Raw genomic sequence first — 23551 nt, forward strand, 5'->3', positions numbered from 1 at the left:
GATAATGGCCAGAGAAGTGTGAAACTTTGACCGGTGTTACACACTTGTTGATTACAAAATACATATTAAAACTGGCAGGAATATGTAGTTTCTGTAATGTTAATAATGTACGTAACATCAAACAAACTTGTGAAAGACATGAAGCCATTAAATTGAACTACAAAAAACTCGCACGCCATGTCAAAGTTGTCATTAAGAGTTCCAAGCACTATACATGACACATGAATGGCAAGCGCTGACATAACATTGCTGACTGCGCATTCTGGTATGTGAGTGTATGGGGTTAACGTGAGCTGCCATCACCACACTCAAGGACAAACGTAGATAAGACATGCCAGCTGACAGGTACAGTGTGTGGACTCGCCAGAAGACCACACTTTTCTCAGGCCATTATCTCCGTAACCGTTCAACTTTGGACATGGGTGTTTTGGGTTATATCGGCATACTTTAACATAAGGAACACCCTCCCAAAGTTTGGCACATTCCTCCTGGGACACCCTGTATATATATGTATATTAACACAAACCCCTGCGCTTACCCACCATGACAAATTTTGTTAAATTTTATTAGCAGATGACAGCTTCTCAGCTGTGTTCAGTTCAGTGCAGATGGCTGACAAGCTGAAATTTATCTGCTAATGAAATTTAATATAATTTGTTGTGATTGTTCTAGATGATCATTTATAAGAAATAAGCATGCTAATGCACAACACAGACATGAATTCAGTGAAATTAACAAATCAAAATGTACTCATAAAATTTGGAAATTAAAAATTTACTGACATAATCAAAAAGGAAAAAATTTGGAATGACAATTGAAGTCACACCCGGAATCTCAGCCATAACACTTACACGTCACTTTAACAGCCGTGTGTTCTGCACATATTGGCAAGAGTACAGAGGAAATTTAATAATATTGTGGCATGTAGATCCATTGCTAGGCAATGGCCCATAAGCAGCAACAGAGGAATGGTGTTTTCTACGCAGTCGGTGCCAAGATGTCATAAGCACGACAGTTAGTGAGTGACTGAGTTAGTCAGAGAACTACTGAGGTTCAGTCCTAGTGAGCTGTTGCTGTGAGAAGCTGGTAGCTGAGGCATGGGGATAGTTCAGGAACCTAGAGAAAGGGCAACGTCTGCCAGTGGAAGCCACTACCAAGCAGTGGCTATTGAAGACATGACTGTGGACACTGTGTGTGCGTGCACATGTGTGAGAGAGAGAGAGATAATGAATTGTAAAGTGTAGTCATGTGCTGTGTCAAAGAGACCAGTAAATTATCAATCCAAAACCCATCTATACTCATCCATATGCATGATGACAGTATCCTTGGGTATTCTCTGTTAGGTCTATGGTAGGAAATAGGAAAGTTATATTTATATGCATATTAGATTTCACATAACAAATGGCAGAAGAAAATGTGCCATTAAAGTATCCTGTAAAAACATCTGAGAAAAAATACGCATGTATAGAAATGCAATGTGATTACACGTGTTTTAGATGAAAAATACCATACGTGATGTCAGAACATAAACAATTAAGATATATTCAGAAGTAGTAATTTATTTTGCAAGGCAGGTAATCCTTTCATCACAATGTAATATGTAGTGCTGTTTCTCCTTGCGATACTGTAGTGAAGTAGTTTACTGTTGTTAGATGCAGAGACTGTCGACGGTTGTTGCATGAATATTTGGATAATGCAAATGAAGCATGGGGTGTGGGGTGTATGATTCTGTATCTGGAAGTTAGTTGAGGGTGTAACTTGCCAGGCATGTGTGGCACCTTCTACCATGGCTGTGGGTGGGGCATTCATGCCCCTGTTAACATTGAAATGAACCCACAAACAATAAAAGCACGTACAGTGAGAGTCATCTTTATCTGCCAGACACTTTAAATGCAGCATGTGAGTTCTTCCATATTTGTTGACTTGTTATTATTGTTTATTAATTATAATATGCTACCATTACATTGGCCCTCAAACATAATTATTTTTAGAACAGAACACTTTGAATACTGTGTAGTTGAATGTAGTGCAGTTTAGAACATAGTGTGATGCACTGATGTCAGTATGATATTAACATGACATCATGTAACAACAAGTCAGTAAATGAAAGAACTGATGTGTTGTATTGGAAGTGAGGGGCAGATATACTCCATACAAGATGGATCTCAAGAGAGTGGTGCTGTGTAGAAAGATAATCAGTATGCATGTGTCTACGTTTATGATGAGAACTGCTTTTGTTGCAGGCTGGCCTTATTGTAGGGGACATGATTCTAGCTGTGAACAAGGACACACTCCTGGGATCAGACTATGACTCGGTAAGCCATTGCAGTGTGTTCTCATTCAGCATGACTGGAACAGTAAATGGAAGAATGTCACATGCGGCTCACTTCCTGTCTTGCAGGCTGCCTCTCTCCTGAAGAAGACGGAGGGCGTGGTCACACTGGTAGTGTGCAATCCTAACAAAGTGAAAGAGGAAGAGAAAAAGGCTGCAGACGCAGAAGTTAATAGTGCCACACCCGCACTAGAACCTAGTGCTGCTGCTACAGGAGTTTCACCCGCACCCAAGGAACCAGAGAAACCGAGTGAGTCCCACATGACACCACATTCCATTCACTTTTGTGATTCATGCTGGTTTGTCTAGCAGTTATACTGACCAGTAGCTGTTAAATATGAGATTTTAAATACTTACATTGAATTGCCAGTGCATAAGGAAATTTATGTTGAGTTGGAAACAATATGTGTGTGATCAGATTGCATCCAGAGGGGCAAAACAGTACATAAAGACTGCTGTCATTGTCCCAGTTTCATGTATTTTGCCTTTCTCTGAGGTGGAGCCTAAATCAGATTTCATCTCTGATCAGTATGCAATTTAGAGAGACGCAGAAGTGCCAGTTGTATGGCTGGACTTCACTGGTTTTGTGTGACAGTTCCCACCAGCCTGCATTCTGCACATTCATACTGTTTGCACTGAGTTGCCTGCCATAGCTCAAGTGGTTAGTTGCTGGCTTCCCACTGCAGCGGCCCGGGTTCGATTCCGGGTCTGGTCAAGTGGGATTTATGGTGGACAAAGCGGCACTGGGGCGGGTTTCCTCCGAGTACTTCGGTTCCCCCTGCCAATCTTCATTCCACCAAATTCTCCATCATCATCATCACCCAGGGCAGGTACAGTAGGCCAATCAGTGGCCACAGTGCTGAATGGACCCAGTTGGACTCCCCACCCCCCCCCCCAATAAGCAAATTAAAAAAAATAATAATTTTTACTGATCGATTTGCTTTCCCTGTCCACCTCACAAGAAAAACCAAAACACATACATATTTCTTGTATGTATTCTCCTGGATCCATACATGCTTCTCTGGATTCTTGTGCATGTTCCTGTGGATCTTTACACATGTTCCTGTGGGTCCTTTCATGTGCTCTTGTGGATAATTTATATGTTCCTGGTCAGTTCTTTTGCATGTTCCTGTTAATTCTGTCACTCATTGTTCTGGATCCTTACACATGTTCATATGAAACTACATATATTCCTCTGTGTATTTTATTCATGTTCCCCTGGATCCTTGAACAAGTTACTGTAGACCTTTACGTGCATTCCTGCAGTTTGCTACACATTGCTTCAGTTATCACACATTCTTGTGAATCGTTGCTCACGATATTCTGTCTTGACGCTGGGCAATTTGGACCTTTACACATGTTCCTCTGGATCCGTACATATTCCTATGAATACACACACAGGCATTCTCAAATATATTTAATTGTTATATTGACTGGAAGAGCAGTTCACTTCTTGCCTTGTTTCTTTCTGGCTGCCAACTATTGATCTTGAGCATGTGGTGACAAAAGTTAACCAAAAGTTTGTTTTCTTTGCAATCTATTTGTCTTGCTGTCACTAATAATGTTGTGCTGCTTATTTTCTGCACTGATTCAGCAGCTTGTGAACATTGGTATTAACTGCGTGTTTATTTCTATCTCGCTTTGCCATGGCGGTGTGCTGGGGGATTGGCATTGTGCATGGCCATGTGAGTATACAAAGCTTTGCATAAATGGGTCTGCCAACATAGCCATAGCAATTGTGTTTCTGAAACATGAGGATAGAAACAGTATTTATTGTTTTCCTGGGATAGAATCCAGCTGTTACTATTAGTTGAATCACTTATGCAATTCTGGGGTAATATTTAATAAAGGAGTGTCTTTTCCAGGCTATGGCTCTGTGGGTACTGACTTGATAACCTAAACAGAATACTTAAATAAAGTTGAGTAGTGTAAATATTTAGCATCTAAATATACAGATAAACTTCTAGTTGAGTACCATTCTTTGGTGGTGTATTTGCTACCTGAAGTATATTGTGTCCTATACAATCAGTTTCCATGAAGTGGCCAATCTTCTTTTCCAGGATTACTTCCGAAACCACAACTCTCATCACTGAAACCACAAAAATCTCCACCACCAAAATCCATTCAAACAATGTCACCAAACTCTGGCCTTCCAACAATTGAAACTCCGGCTGCACCCTCAAAATCTCCTGCTACAACTCCTGGTTCGTGCCTGGGTCATCTGTCCTCCCTTGCCATTATGCCTGTCTCGCCGAGTGCCTCTCCTTCCTCCACACTGCGGTTGTCTCCCTCGTCTTCGGCCAAACACCAATCCATAACTTCAGAGGAACCACCCTTGGACCCAACAAAGTGTGAGGTCATTCCTGGCCAGGAGACAACGGTGGAAATTAACAAAGACAAGATGGGTCTTGGGCTCAGCATAGTGGGTGGATCAGACACGCTGCTGGTAAGTGTAGGTCATGGGACTGCCACCCGGCCCCCACAGCACTCATGAGACACTTTCTGTGCTGCCATTGTTTGTGTTACAGGGAGTGATAATAATACATGAGGTGTATCCAGATGGTGCTGCTGCCAAGGATGGCCGCCTCAAACCAGGGGACCAGATCCTGGAGGTGAACAGCGAGGACTTCCGGAGCATCACTCACAGCAGAGCGTTAGCAGCACTGCGACAAACTCCTGCCAAGGTACAGGTTGACACCAGTGTGCTCTGCATTCTCATGTGATGTGACCACATGTTATAAACACACACTGCATCTCTGCAGGTGAAGATGGTGGTGTTCCGAGATGAAGCCTCTGTGAAGGAGGAGGATATCTTCAATGTGATGGAGGTTGAGCTCACCAAGAAGCCAGGAAAGGGGCTGGGCCTCAGTATAGTGGGTCGCAAATATGGGAATGGTGTTTTCATTTCAGATGTGGTAAGTTTTCTCAAAAGGAGATGGATTTCCACACTAGCCAGGAGTGACACCAGCAGGTACAAGATGGATTGTTGCAGGTGCATGGGGGCACTGCAGAGGCAGATGGCCGCCTCATGAAAGGTGATCAGATACTGGCCGTCAATGGTCAAGACCTGAAGAGCGCCACTCAAGAGGAGGCAGCTGCCGTCCTCAAGACTGCAATGGGCAAAGTGACTATGAGGCTAGGGCGCCTCAAGGCCAGCTCGAAGCGGAGCTCAAACACAGACAGGTGTGTCCTGGAACTTTTGTTACAGGTTATCTGGCAGTCTAGTTTCAGGTGTGGGACCATATCAAAGTTAGGGGGATGATTAACACAGATCATGTGGTAGCCATGTTCTTCCAGGGGTCCATGTGGAGCTTAATGGCAAGACCTGTAAAATTCCTAACTGCATTTTGGAAGTATGACAGTGAAAGTGCAAAGCTAACAGATATAAGTTGTAATAGGTTCTCAGTGCATCCAAGCTTGAGAAGTAAATTAGCACAGGACTGTGACTTGTACCACAGCATCTTAAGATATCGGATCACAGCAATGTTGAAGGAAAATGTTACTAAAGAGCTTCAGTATTTGGATTTGGTGGATAGGATGAAGTGCATCGAGCATGACTGGGATATGCGAATATCATACAGAATTTTAATTGAAAATCTGAAGGGAAGAAACTGCTTGTCAGACATCTGCATCATCATCATCGGTAAAACAGCCCTTCTTGAGCCGGAACCTACTTTAGAAGATTTTGCCAGACTTCTCTTCAATTAGACAATCCGGTTTTCACTTCTTTAGATTTCACAGCAGTAATATTTTTACAGGGCAAGGTCAGCAGCCTTGCATCCAGTGCTCAGCCTGAAGGACCAGGTCTCTGTATTTATGTCCCCCAGTGACAAGGTAGCCCAGTTATACCCCCAGGCATGGGGTTCCCTTTTGTCATTTTCTACAGCTCTCAGGGCCACTGTGGAGGTGTTCCAACCTGCCTCCACATGGGGACAGACATGTGGATAGATGGGAGAATTATGTTAAATTGGAAGTTGAAGCAGTAAGTTGTAGGCTGTGGGATAGTTTGAATTAGCTCGCGGTAGGATTCTGTGGCGGCCTCTTGTGTGCATGGTAATAAAACTTGGTTCTATAAATTGCATGGAATTTTTAGACTAACAGACTGTTTATCAGTACTCTTCTGTATGGCTGGACATTCATCACTTATATCCTTACCAGAACTAGGCCTGGTTGGCTTTTACAGAATAGCATCTCTCTTCCTTTCTATAGATGTGCTTAAGTACCTTTTTTCAAGGTTGATATTCTGAAATATATTGAAGATTCATTCAGAGGTGATAGGTCCTTCGTAACTTCTGTTTGTAACTAATATTTCAGCATTATCTCATTGTTTGTCACAGTATTATACATTTTTAAAATCATTGCATATGAAGGCTATATGGAAAGTAATTTTTGGTGAGCTGTTAATAAAACAAGCAATGAGAAAAATGCATTTTATTATATACAAAAAATATGTACTTAAGCTACTTCTCAACATAGTCATGGCTGGAATTGAGGCATTTATCGGGAAATATGTTTTTGTATGCCTGTGTGAGAGAAGTCTACTACCTGTGAGCTGAGCCATGTTTTAACGCCTTCCATAATCTTTTCATTATTGTTGAAGCACTGTGATCTCAACCAGTTCTTCAGGTAGGTAAACAGGTGGTAGTCACCCAGCATGAGATCAGGGCTGTAAGGAGGATTATCAGATAATTACTAATTAAATGCTCCAGCAGTGCTTTAGTGTGAGCACCTGTATTTGGACGCCCTTTGTCATGGAGGAGCACTACAACAGATGTCAGCATTCCATGCTTTTGTTCTGAATGGCCCTAAGCAATTTTTTTAGTGTTCTGCAATACACTTCTGACATAATTGTGGTCTTTTGTTGCATGAATTCCATCATCAGCACTCCATTGCTGTCCCAGAAAATGGTTGCCATCAGCTTTCTGACAGGCAGACGTTTGTTTAAACTTTTTTCGGCTTGCTTGGTGAATGTGTGTACATCCACTGCTTTGACTGATCTTTTGTGTCAACATTCACAAATGAAGCCCAAATTACATTATCTGTTACGATGTAACTGAGAAATTCATCGCCATCTTTATAGTACTGCCCTAAAAACGGCAAAGCCAATTTGTGCCCACCCATGAACATTTGCAGAACCCATCTTGCATGAATCTTATGATGGCATAGCCTGAGTGTGATAATCTTGTAGAGAACAGTGTGTGAAATTTGTGGAATTTGACACAAAAGTTCTGAAATTGTGAAGCGCCATCCATCACTAATTTTTTGGTCAACGCTTCGAACAAGATGGCCAGCCAACCACTTCATTCTTTGTCGTGAACGTTTGTTCACCCATCTTTGAACAATCTGTATGATTGTCTTGTATCTCCTTGACTCGTTACATTTTGGCTGTAAACTGCTGCACATAATTCATGATGGATTTCCGCAGGACACATCATAACTCACTCTTTAGGGACAAGAACAAACACTAGGTGACCAGTTATGTGATGATTTACAAGGCAGTGAGCCATGTGATGATAACTCACATCTCCCCCACTCCTACATTAGCTGCCTAAAATAAATGGAGGTTATTTTCCAAATAGCCCTCATGTTTTCTCATTTTAATAGTAACAATGTAGAACATACCTGAATCTTAATCCTTTAAAGTAAGTAGTAACTACATGTACCAAGCGGCCTCCATAGTCTAGAGGTAACGTTCCCACCTCATGACTCGTGGTACGCGGGTTCAAATACCTGGCGGAGGTTGTCGAATTTTTAAGGGCGGAAAAATTCAGGGAACAAGTCCTCCGGGAGGGACTTTAAGCTGTGTGTCCCTTGTCGTAACTTTACGGCACGTAAAAGAACCTCATATCCCCAAAGGGGATCACTGAGCCAAATTCCAGGACGTTTCCCGCCCAACAATAGTCTCTAAGGCCTCCGATAGAGGGGGGAAGCATTATAGACACCGCTAAGCAAGTGGCCGAACTCGCTTGCTCGGCGGGACTGATGGTACGCACCATTTATCGGTAGGGTAAAGAGACTGGTAGAATATCATAGAGGGAAGCACAATAGATCAAACTGGTCGCGGTGCATGGGGAAACCCACCCTCTCTAAATAACTAACTAACTACATGTATCACTTGTTTTAGCATAAAAACTCAGCATTTTGCACGCAGAATGGTATTTATTTGTTTAGTATGATTTTCAGGATAACCAGTTATGACTCCCCTAAACAGTACTATCATATTGGTCTTTGTGATGGAGGTGCAGTGTGTATTATGTGAGGTGGGATCAAAATTGTTTAAATATTGTATTACTTTAAGGCTTTGAAGGGATACAGGAGCATTTTGATTTATGTACTTCATCTCAAGTGACGATGCATCCATTTCCTCTCCCAATGGTTCCACTTAATGTTTCCTTATATTAATTACAGTCTGTCTGGTGGGAGTGCCAACTGTAATGCTTCTTGTTGGACTGAAAATTGCAAAAGAAATGTTTGTTCATTACGTGTTCTACTGTGTAAGTTTTCAAGGCAGAGTGTTGAGATTTTAGTCTTCTTCTTGTGACACTGTACGTTATTATTGTGAGTGGGTACATGTTAGAACAGTGAAATGTAGGAAGGTTTCAAGAAATGCAGATAGGATGAGGGATACCAAGAGTATATATAGAAGTCTGATGGAAAATCTCTTTGAAAATGTCCACTTGGAAGATTCTAAAGAAGGTGGGAAGGTAATACTAAGATGGGTCTCCATGTAGGTTGTGAGGATGAGAGGTATTTGGAAGTAGTTCTGTACTATATCTGATGGTGAACTCTTATATTGACAACGTTGAACCTGTGAGTTTTACTATCATAGTTTTTGTTGGTTAATTCAAATTATCATTTTGACTCTCTGAGACCAGATGGTGTATCGTTTCCAAAATGTATGTATTGTGTTTACCCAAAATGCTGTGGGACATCATTGGACAGGTCATGACAGGCAGGAATCTGTGAAAACATATGGCAAACTTTCATGGTTTTTTGCTTACTGTTTGGAATTTGTTGTCTCCATCAACTTACAGTGTTCTGTTTGTGCATTTAAGAATGAATTATAAGTGTATTTAAAGTCAAATTTGCCACAAAATGTTTTTAAGCTCCTTTGTTTGGGACTCGCAGCCATGTGTACTCACATTGATTACACAGACTCTGGTGCTGAAGCATGTGTCAGTACTTGAATGTTCATAGGTTTGCCTGCGTGCATTCTAGAAATGTATTTGTGTCTGTTATAAGCAGGGCAACAGCAGACTATTCGTAATTACTTTAAGCAGGGTCTAAATGTTTCCGATGCTGGAATGTTACAGTAGGCATGACTAGATTGGACCCTTCAGCAACTGAGACCAGCTCTTTCTAATGTGCCCAGTCAAGTAGGAACCTTTTCTCTCTTACACCAGATGACAGAAATAGATCCAGTTCTGAAATGCCGTGCTTGAGAAAACTGAAGACAATGGACAGTGACTAGAATAATAGTCACGCTTATTGTCAGAGTTGCCATGCTTCATGCCTGCACAGAATTGAAATTTATTAAATTCTTTGCTGCCCATTTTGCCTGTAGATGCTTGAAATGGGTTCTGGACACATGGAAATCTGTCCGGCCGCATTAGCTGCCTGAATCTTACCGAGAGATGAGGTTATTGTATGTTGTGATTTCTTGCGCTGTTACTGCTTCCCTCTATGCCAGAGTCATTATTTTAGCGCACTGGAAATGTGGAGGATTCTCCTTATTCTTAGCATCCAGTGTATTTTCATTATATAAAAGAGATAATATAAATCCATAAATGAGGTTCATGTTTGTTCCTCATGCTCAGCAGACAGAGAGGCAGTGAAACAGGTGACTGTAGCCTGTGAACTACTTTTTATAGGGTGACTAATATGACAAATGGAGATCCAGACAACATTCCAAGTTCTGATGATCAAACGTTTCCTCGGTTCTCACCCAAGAGGGCCTCTCTGATGCGCCAGATAGCAAAGTGGTCTCTTCGCAGGAGACACGTGTAAAGTGGAACCCATCGTGCAGTCGCCTGACAAGTGCATGGACAGTGGACAGTGTTCAACTTAATGTTTCTTATTGCTTAAGACATTCCATAACAGTCTAAATTAATAAAGTGCCTTATTTTTCCATGCTTTCCTTCATCAGGAAATAAGCAGATTGAGGGTGAGTAGGCCTGATGTTGTTGGTTGTGGTGTTCTTGTTCTTATGCATGTGTTTTCATTGAAATGTGTTGTTCTGGATCTTGGTTTGTGTTTTAAAGTTTTTGGTTCCTTGCCAGCACTGTAACCGAAAGAAAAATTTTCCATCCATGCTTGGATTTGAACCATCTACCACAGTTTACAAATCACCATCCTGTGTTTGCACCTCCTGAGGCATTAAATCCAAGAATCATCACCATCTGTGTGCATTATTTGCATGAAGTGCATAAAGGGAATGTACCTCCAAATTATATAACATGTTTTGGTGGAACTTCATGTGTGTGGGTGTTGTCAGGCAAGATCTAAGGATCTGCAAGACAGTGGTGGAAATTAAGACTGCAGTTTTTTTGGGATGTGACACCATGCAGTCTGGTAAGTGGTTACCAGACTTTCAGATGTACTTTTTTATAAATGACTCTTTAATTTATTTACTTGCTTGTTTTATGAATTTAATTATTAAATTAGTTACAGTTGATGGATTTATGTTTTTAATATATATTGTATGTGTTTTTTCGTTTATACTGATTAGGTCTGTATGAACTACGTACATGCATCATTCTTCTCAGAATTGACTCATCATACATAACATTGATACATAATGTGAGCTGTATAATCTCACTATGAATAAGCTTCTGTTTGAAACATTTTTTCATTATTTTGGAATTTAGGTTCTCATGGCAGTGACTATGAAAAATATTGTCTTCTGTGTTGTAATGCCATGTAGTTCAGAGAGAGTCTGTAACAGCATATCAACTCTGTCTTGAGGGTTGAAAAATTGGCCAAGCAAGAATCCAGCAGAGCTTGAAACTATGCAGTAACATGAAGATGCATGGACAGTGTTTATGTTGGTGCTTCTTATTGCTTGAAATATTTCTGTAACAGCTCAAACCTGCACTCATCTGATTCCGCCGCTATGTTGCTTGGTGTACTCTTTGAGCCTGGACATGGAGGTGATATATTGCTCTGCAATAGCTTGGTTTCTCCAAAATACATGGCATTATAACGCAAAGACCATAATTTTCAACAGTATGATGTACATTTATTGAAATCGGATAAAATAGATTTATAACTTTACACTGCAGAAGACAGTACTCATTTTTGGTGTAAAGTTTGTGAATTCATTTACTGTTATATCTAAATCACTGCTTCTGGATTCATTTGACTGTCTAGCCCTTTTGTCTTCAAAGAATACAGATAGTCTGACTCCAATAAGTCATTCATAAAGATATGAAATTTGATATTCTTATATCAGTGATCAGTGATGACATTGTGTTAAGTCACTAACTTAGAAACTTATGAACTGGTATTTAAGGGACCTTGTTGAGAATATACCAAATTGATTAAGGAAGTGACAGTCAGCTGGTTAAGGGAAATATACTATGGATCTTCAGCTTTCATGGGTAACTGTGAGGCAACTCTGAAACCTTTTCTGTATTTGAAAATTACCATGGAATATGGCAAATGAAAGAAATTCATATACTGTGTGTGTGTGTGTGTCTACACACATATACATAAAATGCTGCATCCTATCTCTATGCTCTTAATTGAATGCTGTATGCCATCCCACGAGCTTAATTTGTTTGGATGTAATCACTACTAGAACTTCAGGTGGGTATAGACATATAACTGTATATGAGCTTAATTTTGTAAGGGTTATTATGCCCAACTAGTGTTTCAAGTCAGATCTGCCTTGAAGTGTATAAAATTCAGTTGCTCACGTCCATGACGTTCTTTAAGTCATACGTGACCCCTGTGTAGTGCAAAATAAGCAACAAACCTGGCAAAGCTTCCCAAAAGAAAAGTGCATACTTCCAAGATGCAACAAAGCAAGAACTTAAGTGCTCTCTATTGGGAAGCAAGAAGCAAAATGGGTTAAGTGATCCCAAATGCAGCCATTGGAAACCAACCAACCAACATTGATTTAACATAAGACTTTTATAAAGCTAAGCTCAGACAGGCAAGCAGGTTTATCTGTGAGCAGTCAGTTGCATAATACTTTTCATCAGGAGCTGGTACATTAGTCTGTATGTAGTACCTAGGAACCCAGTCTGATCCTGCTTCTACAGCTAGAAAATCCTGTACCAATAAGAAGTACAAAAGGGGGTAAATGCCCACAAATTATATTTTGACCATATGCATTGGAATTATATCCCTGACAATTACAGGGAATAAATTCTATAATCTGCAGCAGATCTGTTATAAGTTGACACAATTCCATGCGAGAGTAAATTTTGCTTGTCCTGTTTATGATGGCAGGTGTGGGTACAGGGAAATGAAATGTACGAATGCTTAAAAATGACATTCTGCCACAAAAACCAGCCCTATACCAGAAGCGAGCAATTACTATCAGCTGAACTGTTACAGACCACACGTCTTTATCAGTGCAAAACTACAAATGTTCAATTCATGTCTTCAGTTTGTGTACAGAGACAGTTAGGGGTATATAAGTAATATCAGTTCAAGAGATTTGAACTCAACAAAATATAATTCATAAGTATTCTTTTCCGTAACATTAATCTGTATGACAGATTATATTTATAGTGTAGGTGTACACAGAAAAGACACATTTGAATATGTTCTGTTGTTATCTTATGGTGGTACCTCACTCTGGTTTGAAAATTCTGATGTGCCAAGTCAGGCCTGCAGGCCAGCTTCTGCCAGTGTTGCTCTGCATCATCTGCACTTACCAGTGATCTCTCTGCATGACATACCCTGTTCACTGCACAGTAGTTTCAAGACTGCATGAACTCCATTCCTTGCTGTTAGCAGTATGCGAGTCATTACTCTGACAGCATGTATGGTTGTGTATGCAGTCTGGTCGCACAGACACTGGCTGTGCCACTGAAACTCCAGCTGATGATGGGCAGTTCTGATCATTTGTCAGACTGAGTGTAACATTAAAATTAAATTGAACCACGAAGGGTTAATCCCTTTCACCCCCATATTTTTTAAGCACTGACATACCCCCCGGACCAACTCTTTTATCCCCCTGCCCTAACATTTCCATTAATATTTTGAATTTATTGCCTTATTACTTTGAATGTAAGATATGCATTTTACACATTTTTCCTCATTGAAATTTAAGGTGATTCTTATATTCGAGGAGTGTGCACATTTCTAATTTTTTTACTAAAACCCACATTCAAAAACTGGATGCTTCTTAAATTCAAGGGCATCTCTTATTCAAGGTAGTATGGTATTTTTCTTGTTTGAATCTCAATTCTGCACTCTCTTCAACTGCTTACATTATCTGAACAAGCACAGAAGTTCAGGCATTCAAAAGACATACAATAGGAGTGTTATTAGTGTGAAGATAAAATAGTACAAACTGGAAACAATAGACATGAGTATATTTGGCAGTGGTCCTGAAAGACTTAATAAGAAGTTGAGGACTCATCCACAGCATTTTTATGTGAATATGTTATTAGGAGAAATTTTGCAGTTTTCTCCTCCGGGATGTAACTCTGTAGTCTGCTCAAATTAACTTACATTTCAGGGGTAGTTCTTATGTGTTCATTTGCGGTTAATCAGGAATGTTACATAATCAAGTTGTAGAGAATTTAAAGTAGTGTGTCACTTGTTTATGTTGTGAATGTTGTGTATGGACAACAGTGATTTGGGGACTTGGTTTGCTTTATTTATGTGTAAGAACTAAGGAAACCCATGAATAACCTTAGGTTAAACACTCAAGCCAGAGATGAATTCATGTTAAGTGCATTGCTATAAAACTAAACCCACTGATGCTTTAAAAAAATGTAATTTAGATTTCCAAAAGCTGAACAGCAAAGGATGACTTGTCATATTGGCCAGAATTCATGTGTTTCAGAACTTAACTAATTCCCTTCAGTTTCGAGGTAAATCTGTATTTGGATGAGCTAGGACACCAGTGTTATGATACATAAAGGAACTGTTAAGACACATGTAAATCTTCTTGAATGACACTGCACAGTTCCACTCTCAAAACAGAGCCAGCAGGTTCCTCTGAAGCACTGGTTTCTACTAAAGCACACAGCATTATCCCAGAATACTTACCACTGTGACAACTTCAAATCTCTTTTAGAATGCTACATATAATGAATAGCATGCAGTGTGTCATCGGTCGAGTTTCTTCTGATAAAATCAAATTATATTTTCAGTTTTAATTTGAAATGCAGGGGGTAGTCTTACTGCTGTGTCAGTGTTCATGCTTTTCTCTTGTCTTATGTGAAGTGTGAGTGCTTGTTCTCTTTTGCAGGAGCAGTAATGTGACACCACAGCCTCAGACACGCACTGTGATACTCGAACGTGGGCCAGATGGACTGGGATTCAGTATTGTGGGTGGTCACTGCAGCCCACATGGTGATCTGCCAATCTATGTTAAAACCGTATTTGAGAAAGGAGCAGCAGCCCATGGTGGACAGCTTCATCGAGGGGATCAGATCGTGGCAGTAAACAGCATCAGTTTGGAAGGTCTGACTCACCAGGAGGCAGTGGCAGTGCTGAAACGTGCTCAAGGCAATGTGACACTCACCATCCAGTCATAGCATGTGCATTGTCATGCTTTAAATCTGTCTCTAGTGCTTTTTGAACGAGTGGAGTCCGAAGAGAATGAGCCCGCTTCTAGTCAGTACGCCCACCCAACTCAGGAATACAGAGTCGGTGTGATTGGGACCACTGTTTTATTGGATGGGCCCCACAAGGAGCTTCATGCCATAGTATAGGGTTCAGTATAACAAATCCCACACTAGCACTGTTGAGAGTATTCCAGAAGACAGTGTTGTAAAGTGCAAAACAAATTTAATAAATTAGTTATTCTACGAATGTTACAAGTTGAAATTTTAAATAACTCATTAGTTGAGCAGTTAGTATTTACAAGAGTTTATATCTCGTGAAAAGTGTAGAAGCTATCTGTGAGAGAGACAGGCAAACGTCTTCTTGGTGTTATAGAGGCCTTGACTGCTTGAACCTCCACTCACACCAATGTGACTGCACCAACAAGATCGCTTGTTGTGACAGTGCTCCATAATTCTTGTTGGTGCATTTATATTGCCCTTCCCCGGTTGGTTATTTCTTGCATTCCAAAGCTGAGTCATCTTACAGTAGGCTTCTTCTCTCCTGTGTATCGAGAGTGGAGCTCTTTCCATTTGACTACATTACACTGCCTGTGTCGGTTCACAAGAGATCTGCTTGCAGTGGTTGATAGTGACAAATAATTTAGTGATCGTTGGAATCATATTTTATGACATTTATGGTTGGTTAATTTTTTTATATGTCATGGAGATGAAGATTTTTGCTTTGTGTACTAGACTGTATCACTACATACAGTACGTCTCTTCACACTCTCACGTGGATGTCATTCATATCATGTATGTATAAATTATTGTTAATGCAACTGTTTCATCCCTTGTTATTTCTCCAAAATGTATTCAAGTTCTTTAGTTAGTTATTATGAATTACTTCCCTCTTCCGACATTCTGTAATCCTTTCCACTCCTACCTGAAAGCAGTATAGTATGGACCAGAATAACTTCAATAAGCTGCTCATCAGGTATCAACTTCGGAATTCATACATTCTTGAACACTTGATAGGTCAACTGTTCAGGAGGTTCTCTCTGTTTTTGTGGAATCCACCATGATCATGAAAACCCATCACTGGACCCCATCCAGAGCCAGCTAATCCATGTCACATCTTCATGACATATTTCTGCAAGATCCAATTATTCTTCCATCTGCTATTATGTCACTCATGAAATTGTCCAATCAAGTTAATTGATAATTTATTTAACATCCATAACTGTTACACAGGCACAGTTCAGTTGAAAACAACTGAACAGTACATGTTGACAACTCTTAAAAAATGTACAAGACAATGTACAGTAAAATCCCTTTTTGACCAATATCCTCTTGCTATAGCTTACCAACCATGGATGAAAACTAGCAATTCCATATAAAGCAATAAATATACTTAAATCACCGAAAACACAAGTCAACCATGTAAAACAAAAGCATCACACATTTAGCAAAAATAACAGTCCAAAGACCATTTAAATACTTCGTATCATATCGAAATTGACTTGAATTACGAAACTACCATCTCTCGTTATTACTAAAATAACTCTTGTAGAGAATAAAAGCAGTTTTATAATAAATATTTATTTATTTTTAAAAACCTTAAAATTTTCTATTTTTTTTAATTTGAATGGTAAGTTATGTATTTTTATTCCCATGTTACACTTATTTACAAGCAGTGTTGCATAATTAGACATACATGTCTTCGTTCTGCCTATCTCATCCTCCTAGGTTTGATCCTGTCAACATTTTGTGAAAAGCATAAATTATGAAGCTCCTCATTATGCGGTTTTCTCTGTCTTCCCATCACTTTCTCTCTCTTTGATCCAAACTCCTAAGCATCTTGTTCTCAAACACGATCTCTTTCCCTTAGAATGTGATACCAAGATTCACATCTGTCTGTATAAAGCAGCAGGTAAATAGTTTTATACATTAATCACCGATTTTTAGAAAGAGGACTGAAGATTCTGAACTGAATCGTAACAAGTATTTCTCAAATCTAATATAATCATTGCTTTATTATAAATGTTATTTTGATGTGGAAAGCTTAGATCTCAAAATATGCTGAACTTGTTACAATAAATATCCTGATTCATATATCTGTAGTTTCATACACAGCTGCATGTGACAGTACATACTGTACTTCAAATGAAAGACTGAAATTTCAGGTTTCTGAGGCTCCTAGAATTAAAAGAATGGAATTTATTTCTCTGTTTTCTGTAGACATCTGTGATTAGAAACTTGTCATTTACTTGTAGATTATTTAGTGATGCTGTCAAAGCTTAGATTTGTAGGATTAGTGAGTAGTAAAAANGAACTAAAAGAATGGGGTTTATTTCTCTGTTTTCTGTAGACATCTGTGATTAGAAACTTGTCATTTACTTGTAGATTATTTAGTGATGCTGTCAAAGCTTAGACTTTGTAGGATTAGTGAGTAGTAAAAAAGGATGTGGAAGGAAGTAGCTGTATCCTAATTTGAGGTGCTACTGGAGCATTTGCCTGGAGAGACTGAGAATGCAGGCAGAGACAGTCTCATTTTACACAAATGACTGTGCTGTATCATATTTCATTATGGGACCATATTTAGTATGTCACAGCCATGTCAAGTTGGTGCATCTGCCATGTTGTTATCAATTTTGGAAGCTAAAAAGTATGGGGTTTGGGCAGCCTCCACTGTAATAACATTTGTACTAAATTTTGTGTCAAACTGTCTTGCTTCTGAAGTTCAAAGTGGGGCACCCACACAGCATGATGTCATAAACCTACTTATTTCTTTAAAAAATGAAAGTAGGCTAATAAAAATGCTCACTACTATCTTAGAATATATAATGTTTATTTTTACAGGATTCGACATATACAGACAAGCAGATTTCACCTATAGCTTATAAAAGAGATCTTATCAGAAAATCAGGCAAGCAAACAACTACATTAATTAAGATTCGCCATGTGCACTGCACTGCCATTCAGGCTGGCCACACTCACACAGCTTCCCTGCAGACTTAACCTGGAACACTGCGACAGTATGTGCAGAGTCGTCAAACTTACAGCTCACATGCAAGTTACATATAAGGAATGTATAAAACTGGTTGCCCCACCGCTCACGCATGTACACTGAGCGTGGGTCTTCTTGCAGTATGCTCCGGATAGAAGCTTCTAGATTCTCCCCATTTTGAGTCTCTCTCTCTATATTCTCCAGCTGAGCCTTTGCTCGATCGTTAAATGTGACATTCAGCTTGCAGACAGGTGGCTGTGTGATCCAGGAAGGGATACGAACCTGTGTTCTCTCACTCTGCGTTCCCACTGGAGGTACCACAGATGGTTGGGCACCCTCTTCTCCATCTGGAGCCTCTCTCTCTCCAATTCGACTTTCAGGTCGTGCAGGCTGAGCTGTGCATGTTACTGCATCACCAGGTGAGGTCCCCATTGGTTCTTCAGCCTCCCTCCCATCCAGAAGTCTCAAATTTGAGGATCTACAATGGAGTGGGTTGTCATACTGTGGAATATATGGCTTAATATCAAGCACTGGGGTGCCATCAACCATATCTACACCACAGAAGTAAACTGAAGATCCTGCAACACATAATCAGAGGTTTACTCAGAAATAACTTTTCAATTACTGAGCTTATATTTGCATGATATGTGTCCCAGCCCCTACCAGCTGTCATATTTTGTATGTACCTTCAACTCTGTTAATAGCCACTAGGGACAAGCCAATGGGTGATGGTCTGTGAGGGGAGCGAGTACCAAAGACTCCAGTGCGGGCACCATTCAGGCGGGGAGGTGACACCTTAGCACGCACATGACTAGAATCATTCTTGTGGAAGTGGTACAGAATCCTGTAAGAAGATGAACTGTAGTCTTAGATTTCTTCCCAGAGTTTTACATCAATTCATGTCAAATGCGTGCACTCACCACATGTGTGAGAAGCCTTCCAATCCTTCCAGAGCATGTTCTGGATTTGTGAACACTGAGTTGAAGAGGGCTAGTTTGCCCTGGCTATTTACACAGATGCCTGGTTGACGTGGAACTCCCTTCTTCTCTGGAAACCATGTAGATATCACCCCAATTGGCCTCAGAGAAACTCCATCTTCAGGTATTCTTGTGGGCACTGTAGAAGAGGTACAGCTTCGGCATTGCCAGGAATCTAGCATATTTTGTATTCGTTCCACCTCCTTCTGATGATTATGGCCAAGAGCCTTGATCTGTTGTCTATGTACAAAAAAAAATTGGGCATAAGGGCCAGAAATAGAGAAATGATTCAGGATATACTGGCAAGATTTTTTGGATATTTCCATGTTCAAATCCATACGTGGTGCTCGACCACCACAAAAACCATATCCTTACAGACCAAACAAATTAACACAACAGCATGCATGAAATGATAATTACAAACAAATTAAGTTTATGAATATTGGGATTTAATTTTCGCTACAATAGAGCTGTTGTCTCTCATACATAAAGTGTGATAAAAAATTAATTGGCTCCCAGTACGCCAACTTAACAGGACCTGACCGTACAGAAACACACCAAATCAGAGAAGCATACTGTGAAATCGAGTATAGAAATAGTGTGAACGACGTACAAAACAATAGACAAGACAAGACATAGACAAGATCTTTATCTACCTCAAGCTAACTTAACTAGTTTTCAAAAAGGAGTTTACTACGCGGGTATAAAAATGTTTAATAAACTGCCCATAGAGATCAAGAACTCATCTCATAATTTTAAAAAGTTTAAGGTTGAATTAAGATATTTTTTGAATACACATACATTTTATACTATAGAAGAATATTTAAACAGATAAATTTTAGTATTTATTGTATTCTTGTATCATCTAGACGAGCATAACTATGCATGTATTTTATGTTTTATATTATTTATGATATGTTTTATATCCATTCTTGGATCTTTGTAACTTATTATTGTTGAATATTGTAGGATCCAGATAAGCATAACTGTGTATTTTATGTTTTGTATTATTTATGACATGTTTTATATCCATTTTTTGGATCTTTGAAACTTGTTATTGTTTGATTCATTGTACTATCTAGTCGTGTAATTTATGCATGTATCCTGTTTTATATTTAGTTCTGTGACATGTTCTATATCCTTTTTTGGATTTCTTGAACAAATATAAATACAATACAATACAATACAATATATAGAACTATAACCTCACCTCTTCGTAAAAATCAATATTTTACTACACAAAAAGCCATATGCCATCATGTGCTAAAGCAGTCTCAAAAGAAAACAATAATTGTATTAAGAGAAGAGCTAAATGCCAACAAAAATTCTAACCTAATTAACTCATTTACAATAACCATGCAAACCGCATACACAGACTAGTACTATCTATGACACTTTTCGCACCTTAGGTTGTGAATTTCATTTCTTGCAACAGCAAGTTGTTTTTTAAGGTGGGAAATGTCACCTGCACTTTCATTGCACGTTCCTGTCGCCATATTAATACCCGTTATTCAGTAACTTCAGTAACACCACTCGAACGCTCAGGTCACCCAAAACACCCAAGACGCCCAGGACCGCTGAGGACCACTCAGGACGAGCCCTTTTTATGGGTTAAACTATAACAAAACTGACCGATTTACTTAAATATTTTTCTTAATTTATTGAAATAGAAACTGAGGTACGAAACCTAACACTTCCTTTCGCATTTCTGTCATAGTTTATAGACCTTCTAGACCCTCGTACCGATTTTTTCTTTGGTTTTAATTGACATCACTATTACTCTTTGGTTTGTCGGATCTGTACCCTTTGTAGTTCGCTGACATGAACGGACATAATTGGCCAATAACAAGCCTCAAAATTCTCAAAATGGACGGTGGTGAGTAGGCTGTATGCGTGTGGTCGTAAGGTTTTTGGAATATGTTTTCGCTTGCCTTAAATACTCAAAATGGGAGTCACTTTGCTGATGTGCGTGTATAATATGTTAATGGAGGTAACTATGTATGTATATATATATATATATGTGTGTGTGATTACCTTGATTATATATGAAATTTACAGGCAAGTTACCAAACCGTAAAGGCATGCATGATAATGTGGATTTTTTTATGCGAGTTCTCGGATTAAAAAGTGGGTTAAAAGTAGAATAAATTCAGGAAATTCTTGTTGCCATTCATTTGAGAGTTTTTGCCTTCAGTATTCTGTCGAAAAACGGAATGAACAAAATATACAAAACTCTTACTCCACCCAATATTAGAGATGTGTGCCATTTCAGTTGTTGACCAAACCTTAAAAGTCATTGTTAACTTAAATTTTCTGACCCATATTGATGACCTCTTACATTTTAATTTTAACTAATTTGTTATGTTATTGGCATTATTAGTATTTGGATTAAAATTTTAAGTTTGTACTGTGTATTGACAGACCTGATGAGATATCAGCTGCTGTTCCGTTTGGGGAAAGAATGTTAATGGTTTCGTGCCCTCCCCTAACTGCACCAGGCATGGGAAGATTGACTTCCCCCCTGCTGTGTGGCAGCTGTATAATAAAGGTGAGTAAAAAGTTCTAGTTTTTAAGAAAATATTATAGGACCCTCTGTTAAAGATGAGCAAAAATGTTACCTGGCAACCATTTCAGCCTGTCAGAATCTTTTCTCAGGAGTCCAGTAGAGTAAGATATCTTACATCGTCTTGTCACTTGAAGAAGAAAGAGAACCTGTTTCCAAAACATTATGGTTCCAAAAGGAGTGGGATGATGAGTGAGCACATCATATCAGTCAGAGCGAATGCATTTCTTGTTCTTAAATGTAAGTTTTAACTTGACACAAACGGCAAGTGCAAAAAGTTGTAGTGATGGTTTTTTGCTGTTACCAGTCAACTTCAAGTTCTTATTATTTTGGGGTTAGTGTCATCTGTCTGAACTTCTTTAATTTTTCTAGTCCATTTCAAAGGAATTTTATTTCCACAGCTTTGCTACTTGGAAAGGTCTAGATTAAATATAGTATTGGAGACCATTACTGAAATTTGTGAGCAAGTTCAGGTTTAATTACATAGAGTCAATTTGCAATGAAGGCGTCAAAGTGACTAAGTCTGTGACAACATTTTCAACTTTATTTTTGTGCATAAGTGAAGTGAATACAATTGGACATGTAAAGAACTAACAGCAAATACATCACATGTTAAAGTCACATAAAAATTACACGGTGATCAATCACGATAATATAACAACTGTTATAAGGTACATACATACATACAACATAAAATCTCAAATATATATATGGTGAGTTAACAGTTAAAATCTTAAATTCACCAAACATATTTCTACATGATTCTCTATTGTTAACACCTTTAATCATTCTTAGACATTTTTTCTGTACTTTAAATACAGTTTCAGATTCCTTAAGCCCCCACCCCAAAAAATAATACCAGATTTCAGTATAGATTCAAACTTAGTAAAATAAAGATTTCTCAATATAGGTAGGCTAACTGAGTCATGTAAGGATTTAACCATTTAAAGACTAATGACCACATATGTGAACAAAAATAAAGTCAAGGGGACGAATGACCACATATGTGGTCACGCAGTGCATGCATGTGCACAGTTTTTTAAAATCTAATTTTGAGATATAAATTCTTGTTCTACTTACATGATTTTTGGACACCAGCTTTGTAAGTTGTCTGTCTTCCCACCCGCTGCATCTAACGGAATGTTGGCTTCGTGTGGAATTCTTGGAAACATCCGGAAATGCAGAGTCCGACATCACACTTCACGCACTTTGTCCAGACGGTTCGTTTCCCACGTGAAGAGCACACGCAACACCTCAGTTGCGAAGTAGAGGAAGTCGGCCAGTGATGTGGTTTGGCCTCTTCTAATCGAGATATCTCCGATGAAACGGCAGGGGGTCGACCCCTGGGCCGTTGAGGGCGAGGTGGACCCCTTCCAGCATGCTCCAGCATGTTCCGCACAAGGGCGAGACGAAATTCTCTGTGTGACAATTTCGCGCCACAGGATGACAACAGGATGTAACTGTTCAGAATCGTCAGATCCAGGAGATGGAAAAATAGTTTATTTGTCCATTTCCAGGTTCGACGACAGATGCTATAACTGTTTGCCATTCTGTCCGCTTTGTCGACATAACCCATGTGCTTGTTGTAGTTAGCAACAGTTGCTGGCTTCGTGGCATTTCCGTGCTCATCACAGAGACTGCCTTCTGCTGGAGGAGAGTGCATATTTGTCAGTATGTAAACGTCACATTTGTCCTTCCAAACTAGTGCTGTCAAGTTCTGTCTCACCCTAACACGAAAGTCCCCCTTCTGAAGCTTCAGAATACCTCCATCCTCGCCACCAAGACCCGCTATATGGAACACATCATTAGGGAGGCAATTGAGATTGAACTGCATCCAGAAAATATGAACAGAGAGGGGGGGTTTTGTCTCAGCAAGTCTTGGAAGCCTCTCATCTGTTCTCTTAAAAACCCCCACCGGGATATATGACGCCAGATCCAGAA

The 23551-nt window shown here is 39.4% G+C and overlaps 2 protein-coding genes and 1 long non-coding RNA gene across 14 annotated transcripts in view; 2 read left to right on the top strand and 1 right to left on the bottom strand.

The window, feature by feature from the left end:
- The window catches only part of LOC111863250 (multiple PDZ domain protein), a 150410-nt gene extending 133724 nt beyond the window's left edge, over positions 1 to 16686 (top strand). For 9 of the 12 annotated variants that reach the window (XM_023849394.2, XM_023849391.2, XM_023849397.2 and 6 more), the window contains 7 exons: positions 2244 to 2315; positions 2402 to 2582; positions 4393 to 4778; positions 4861 to 5016; positions 5095 to 5247; positions 5325 to 5515; positions 14766 to 16686. In XM_023849394.2, coding sequence (XP_023705162.1) covers positions 2244 to 2315; positions 2402 to 2582; positions 4393 to 4778; positions 4861 to 5016; positions 5095 to 5247; positions 5325 to 5515; positions 14766 to 15054 — 1428 coding nt within the window. In that variant the 3' untranslated portion in view covers positions 15055 to 16686. Of the gene's footprint in view, positions 1 to 2243; positions 2316 to 2401; positions 2583 to 4392; positions 4779 to 4860; positions 5017 to 5094; positions 5248 to 5324; positions 5516 to 10203; positions 10497 to 14765 lie in introns of all 12 variants that reach the window. The other 3 variants (XR_002842565.2, XM_023849401.2, XM_023849400.2) reach the window with 3 other exon arrangements.
- Positions 16687 to 17890: 1204 nt separating this feature from the next.
- On the bottom strand, positions 17891 to 20772 carry LOC111863251 (tRNA (adenine(37)-N6)-methyltransferase). Its single transcript, XM_023849402.2, has 4 exons — positions 20452 to 20772; positions 18991 to 19287; positions 18757 to 18914; positions 17891 to 18648 (listed from the first exon to the last, which is right to left on the bottom strand). Exons 1-4 carry the CDS (start codon positions 20541 to 20543, stop codon positions 18011 to 18013), a joined length of 1185 nt encoding a protein of 394 aa, XP_023705170.1. The 5' UTR covers positions 20544 to 20772; the 3' UTR covers positions 17891 to 18010.
- A 120-nt stretch (positions 20773 to 20892) lies between these two features.
- Positions 20893 to 23551, top strand: part of LOC111863244 — a 5399-nt gene continuing 2740 nt past the window's right edge. Inside the window, exons 1-2 of the long non-coding RNA XR_002842564.2 lie at positions 20893 to 21037; positions 21469 to 21595. This is a non-coding gene — a long non-coding RNA (uncharacterized LOC111863244). The remainder of the gene's footprint in view (positions 21038 to 21468; positions 21596 to 23551) is intronic.

The sequence above is a fragment of the Cryptotermes secundus genome, unplaced genomic scaffold (assembly GCF_002891405.2).
Source record: "Cryptotermes secundus unplaced genomic scaffold, Csec_1.0 scaffold929, whole genome shotgun sequence".
Classification (NCBI taxonomy): Eukaryota; Metazoa; Arthropoda; class Insecta; order Blattodea; family Kalotermitidae; genus Cryptotermes; species Cryptotermes secundus.

Bases quoted from the DNA above. Each gene is read 5' to 3' on its own strand.
- LOC111863251 (XM_023849402.2), bottom strand. From the start codon at position 20,543: ATGGCGACAGGAACGTGCAATGAAAGTGCAGGTGACATTTCCCACCTT. The intron at 19,288-20,451 runs GTGCGAAAAGTG...TTTTGTACATAG, and splicing joins AATGAAATTCACAACCTAAG to ACAACAGATCAAGGCTCTTG. The intron at 18,649-18,756 runs GTACATACAAAA...TATGTGTTGCAG, and splicing joins GGCTATTAACAGAGTTGAAG to GATCTTCAGTTTACTTCTGT.